This window comes from Brienomyrus brachyistius, chromosome 6 (assembly GCF_023856365.1).
Source record: "Brienomyrus brachyistius isolate T26 chromosome 6, BBRACH_0.4, whole genome shotgun sequence".
NCBI classification, from domain to species: domain Eukaryota; kingdom Metazoa; phylum Chordata; class Actinopteri; order Osteoglossiformes; family Mormyridae; genus Brienomyrus; species Brienomyrus brachyistius.
Genome location: NC_064538.1, coordinates 29925706 through 29931705, shown reverse-complemented (window position 1 = coordinate 29931705; position 6000 = coordinate 29925706). Strand labels below are relative to the sequence as shown.

Sequence of the window (6000 nt, the reverse complement as noted above, 5' to 3'; positions counted from 1 at the left end):
CAAAACACATATACTGTACCGATGGACAGAGACAGGTAAAAAATACCCAAACATAGCTACGTCATTGTTTTTTTTTTAATATAAAACTTTACACAAATGCACCAAAGAACCTACATGCAGAGCTTCAGAACACAAGATGAGCTCACTGTTTTTCAATATGAAAACTGTACTGTTTTACACAGCCATCTCATTGAGATCACAAAACCATTTAATTAACGCGGTGGTAGTATTAAAGGCAAAGGACAAATGTTGTAAAGAAAAATAGACTCGCGTCTTGCGTGGGTAAACCATGTCTGATCAAAAGAATCTGACAGGCTTTTGGAACTTCGGATAGTACAAAATATATATATTTTACAAATTTTGTGTACACATGATATTCTGTGTGGGTAAAACTGTCTGTGTTTCTGGATGCAAATTTCCGGGCTGACACATGATTAATTAAGCCTTTTCAAATGAGCTCATCAGACTAAACATAAAGCTAAGTCGCTCTTAATAAATGTATTACAGGGATTGCATTATTAAAACACAATATTGAATACTAAAATAAATTACAAAAACAGGCATTATTACAATAAAAAGTGACAGGCACATTCCATTGAAAATAACAAAGTGCTCAAACTACATTCTTCTGTTTTAATAGTCCTACTAACTCCAACATCAAGTCACACTTGTCCTTTAGTTTAAACTGCCCTCAAGAATCTCACTGTACTGTCACTGCCCTAGAAAGACAGAGGGAAAAAATACAACTTTTATGATAAAGAACCAAGGCATGTAAAAGAAATGTGTGTGTATATTATAAAAAAATAATGGTAATAAATAATAATAATAAGTAACATTCATAATTAAAAGAAATATTTTCCTTTAGTACAACATTTGACCTTTCAATATATATATGTAAATATAAAAGTAAATACAAAGACAAGGACCATAATCAGTTAAGGTTTCTGTACTGACAATTTACTAAAAATCTTATCAATTAAATAGTAATAATGTAATTACAATAGCAATGCAGTTAATTTCTTTTATCAATAAAACATTTCGAAAAAGCACTTGTGCAGCCGTCAGCAATCTTACTTTTAAATTAACACCTCAAATGGTTGGACAAAGGTGATTTAAACTTCTGATCACTTGCTTAATGATTCACTACAATGTACCAGCGGGAAGTTTCATATGTTAAAAGAACTGAGGACTAACAGCAGTCAGTCGTGGTCATTCTTAGTTACGACAGCCATTATGCTGTGATGGAAAAATCAATTTGTTATTTATCTGGATACAGCAGAATTTAATGGCTGAACACAGACCTGAAGGCGACACCAAGGGCAGAGAAAATGCAGTGGTTCTCTGGGCTTAAGGCTCTGCTTCCACAGTCTATGCAAAAGGATAGGGAGCTTGACTTGCTTGGTTTGTTTCACTCTTTTAAAATAACCTGTGACCAGTGGTGGTGGTGGTGGTGGGGGTGGTGGGGGTGGGGGGGCGGGGTGTTCTGTAAGACCCTGAAGCAAACCTATCCCTCACTCCTCTCCAGTTCCAAGCAACCAAGTCAGTATAGATAAAATGATTTTTTTTCCTTATACAAAATTTTGTGTCCTTCATGTAAACAAACCACGAGAAACTTCACAAGCAGGCCTGTGGCCTTTAGAATGACAGAGAGATCAAAATAAATAAATTATTATATACAAATAAAAATCTCCGGGCACAGTCGTGGTACAGCTCTGTTTGAGAGTGACAATCCATTAATCATCGGCTGCTGATCTGACAACCATTATTCCAGTTCTCTACTCGTCAGATCCCTTTCAGCAAGCCGTGATTTATTTAAATGTCCGTTTGGCTCCTAAATCACGTCACATATCAGACCACCAGATGGATTTCAAGCAATTCCAATCTGTATTATTCTTGTGCTGAGGTGAAGTGCTCTAAGGGTTGAGAAGAAGCCTCCGTCGTCTCAAAGCCTGCCTGCCAGCTGCTCCACATCTTGCTCGCTGGTCTCCGGCCCTTCAGCAAACTGGGTCCAGTGCGGCAGTCCCACCATACCACTCTGCGCCCAGTATCGCTGCATTCAGGTCGACCCCCCTAGCCCTTTCATTGGATCTTACTTTCTCACTCGACACGCCCTTTCTGTAAACGTGTTTTGCTTGATCGTTAAGCCAAGCAGTTTCTTTACAAACATCCCATCCACAGAAGAAAATCTGTCTTACTCTAATACAAATGTTCACAGGTATTAATTCTGGGTATATGTAAATTAAAAATAGCACAGCATCACATCTACCGTGCCCTAGGGAGCACAGTCCTTTACTAGAGGGTGTGCCAGACTCAAAAGACACATGGACTTTAATGACTGTGGGTAATGGAGCGTGTGTTTTCAGAGAGGCACTGGTGAAAATGCGTAAATCTAGCCCTCTTTCTTTACTTTTTTTCTCAGTTAATGAGCACAACTTCACAGACACACAAGTGCGTATGTTGACACAACCCTTTGACAATGAAAACGTGAACATTTGAGCATTAAAGACAATGAAAGCAAAGCCTTATAAGGTGGGAATGACAGAGAAATGTAATATAGCCCCAGCCTAAAAAAATGTGATATTTCCACCACCCATGTTCATGTAGCAGGCAGCCCGATGTAGCTGGACCCATGATAACAACCCCCACCTGTTTACAACAGTGCTGGCTTCTGGCTTTTTTTTTCAATTAATCAAAAATATATATCACAAAAGCATTTATAATGAGTAATTTAAAAATGGAATTAGAAAAACTGAAACTGTTACTAGCGAGAGCAAATATGATACATTTATCAAGTATGCGTTGACCTACTTTGGTATGTAAATGCAGTTAAGGCATTTCATCATTTTTCAAGGATCGTTGGGGTTAATAACTAAGTAACAGGTACACATGTGCTCCCTCGTGAAAATATGTATAGAAATATCCTGGGACAGCTCCGCAGTCAAATGGCACTTGTGCCCCTCAATGATAAGCAGGAAAAGTACATGCACACAAATCCAAGCTCATAATTCCCTCTTTGCCTCGTGTTTACAGTACGGATTACCCCTCTCGGTCATGCTCGCTGCCAGGTTTTCCAGAAGATTCTGCGGGAACTAGTCACACATCCATACTGATCCCCCTGAAGAGGGAGAAGGGCTCCTCCAGTAAATCTTCGACAGTGCTGTGCTGGACGGAGTTTGTGTCACCATAACGATGAGTAGAAGGTGGACAATGCAAAGGCCACGGCCAGAGACAAGGGGCTGTTATCCGGGCGCTGCGCTCCTGATCCACGAGCACTCATACCTAAAACCACAGTCAACATCATTTAAAAGTTATTTCAAAATAGACAAATACACAAATATTAAATATTTTCTGAAAAAAAATAATAAATTCGAGCCACTAATTGTGCTATTTTTTCCATATTGTCAGTAAAAATGACCTTCATGATTTCATTGGAAGTACTTCATCGAGGAGCCACAAGCTATTGGACACATCCCACAATGCATCCTGTGTTTTTTTATTCCCCTTGGAGTTGCTGTATTCTAGGGTGGGTTGTTCTGCATACTGATTTTCATAGAAGTTCAGGGGTGTAATTTACCAAAGGGAACATAAAACAGTCCCTAAATGTGTGCCTATGAGCCGCCGGTACGCACAGGCAAATGGGTATTTATCACCTGTGTGCATGAAGAGCTGTACTAAGTGAAGGTTAATAAATCCCACACATTCTAAATGTGACTGTATGTACACAGTAAGCCTGTTTTAAATAAAGAAACGCCCACAATAATCCATTTATGAGCATATAACTTCCACATAATACAAATAATGTTGAATAGTACATTGCAATAGTTGAATGTTTTGTAGAAACTTACAGAGGAGGGAAAACCAAACATTATCATGAATGCGGTGGAAGTTCTGCTGGACATAATAGAAAAAAAAAACTAAAAAATATTGTTTGGCAAGTTAAATATGGACAACAAGTCATCGTACGGATGGCAGTGCTGCCCACTGTCCTGCACCTGTTACACTAAACGATACACCTGCTGACCTCTTACTGTCAGACATCAGATATCGTGTATTATTTACTATGGATCTCGGACATAAATGTGATGGGACGTGCCTCAGTCAAGTTTAATTAAGTGCAGTTTCCTGCATATTCTATGTGCCGATTAGTTTGCTTCAGTCATGCTTCTCTGCCACTGGAGGTTTGTGCGTATGCACGTTCGAGAGTGTTCGTAAATATATGCACAGTTCTATGCAAAGGAAGAAATTGATAAATACCGTTCTGTGTTTAAAAATATGCATACAGATGGTATATGGACAAAAGTGTTCATATGCACAGTTGATAAATGAGACCCCAAAATGCCTCAATGACTAATTCCTGGTAATTCATCCCCGTGCAAATAAAAGGTGAAAGGACTTACTCAGTCTGTGAATTCGAATGGGTTCTGTGGCAGCACCCTCCCCTCCTTCGCTCAGCACCCTGACCTGGATGAGATAGTCATCATTGGCTGGCAGGGTCAGCTCTGCTGTAGTCTTGTTTGTCATGAAGGTCTTTACTTCACTGTGTCTGTGTCTTCGATATGACACCTGTTAGCAAGAAAAGGCCCCTTTCTTAGTCGTGACACCCAAAATTGCTCCTCAGTTTACCGTTTTTGTTCCCTAGTAAGCTGGTCAAGGCAATCTGCCAATACTATGCCACATGCATATACAACAGAAGAATATTATAGGGTAATGAACCATACCCTAACTTGGGAGAGAAACGTAAATCTGATGTCTTACCTGGTATCCTGTGACTTCTGACTCTATCTCCATAGCGACCACTGGGTCCCAGTGCAGGGTGAGCTGGGCGCCAATCAGCGTCCACTCCACGTTCATGGGGGGCTGTGCTGGGGCTGAGACAGAGACAGGCAGACAGAGAAAGAGAGACAGGGACAGGCAGACAGAGAGAGTGACAGGCAGACAGAGAAAGAGAGACAGGCAGACAAAGAGAGACAGGGACAGGCAGACAGAGAAAGAGAGACAGAGACAGGCAGACAAAGAGAGACAGTGACAGGCAGACAAAGAGAGACAGGGACAGGCAGACAGAGAAAGAGAGACAGGGACAGGCAGACAAAGAGAGACAGGGACAGGGACAGGCAGACAAAGAGAGACAGAGACAGGCAGACAGAGAAAGAGAGACAGAGACAGGCAGACAAAGAGAGACAGTGACAGGCAGACAGAGACAGTGACAGGCAGACAAAGAGAGACAGGGACAGGCAGACAGAGAGAGTGACAGGCAGACAGAGAAAGAGAGACAGAGACAGGCAGACAAAGAGAGACAGTGACAGGCAGACAGAGAGAGTGACAGAGACAGGCAGACAGACAAAGAGAGACAGGGACAGGCAGACAAAGAGAGACAGGGACAGGCAGACAAAGAGAGACAGGGACAGGCAGACAGAGAAAGAGAGACAGAGACAGGCAGACAGAGAAAGAGAGACAGAGACAGGCAGACAAAGAGAGACAGTGACAGGCAGACAGAGACAGCGACAGGCAGACAAAGAGAGACAGGGACAGGCAGACAGAGAGAGTGACAGGCAGACAGAGAAAGAGAGACAGAGACAGGCAGACAAAGAGAGACAGTGACAGGCAGACAGAGAGAGTGACAGGCAGACAGAGAAAGAGAGACAGAGACAGGCAGACAAAGAGAGACAGTGACAGGCAGACAAAGAGAGACAGGGACAGGCAGACAGAGAAAGAGAGACAGAGACAGGCAGACAGAGAAAGAGAGAGAGAGAGGCAGGCATCCAAAGCCATGTCACTCCACCTCTAGGAATTACATATCCAAACACTGCATGCTACCTGCAACCAAGTTTACTTTCTACATAAACATCTCATGTCCCACATCTCTGACAGGAAACTGCATTGCTAACACTTTTGGGGAATGTGTTTTCCTTTTCATTTGTAGAATTTGTGCAGCCAAGTTGGCATAACTTAGTGATGTGGTGCAGATTAGGACTCACAGGATGGAGAGGTGTCTTTTAATGT

The 6000-nt window shown here is 41.8% G+C and overlaps 1 protein-coding gene across 3 annotated transcripts in view; it reads right to left on the bottom strand.

The window, feature by feature from the left end:
• Positions 1-1511: 1511 nt before the first annotated feature.
• The window catches only part of LOC125744407 (contactin-3-like), a 60962-nt gene continuing 56473 nt past the window's right edge, over positions 1512-6000 (bottom strand). For all 3 annotated transcript variants that reach the window (XM_049016176.1, XM_049016175.1, XM_049016178.1), the window contains 3 exons: positions 4756-4868; positions 4398-4563; positions 1512-3279 (listed from right to left, as the gene is read on the bottom strand). In XM_049016176.1, coding sequence (XP_048872133.1) covers positions 3179-3279; positions 4398-4563; positions 4756-4868 — 380 coding nt within the window. In that variant the 3' untranslated portion in view covers positions 1512-3178. The remainder of the gene's footprint in view (positions 3280-4397; positions 4564-4755; positions 4869-6000) is intronic.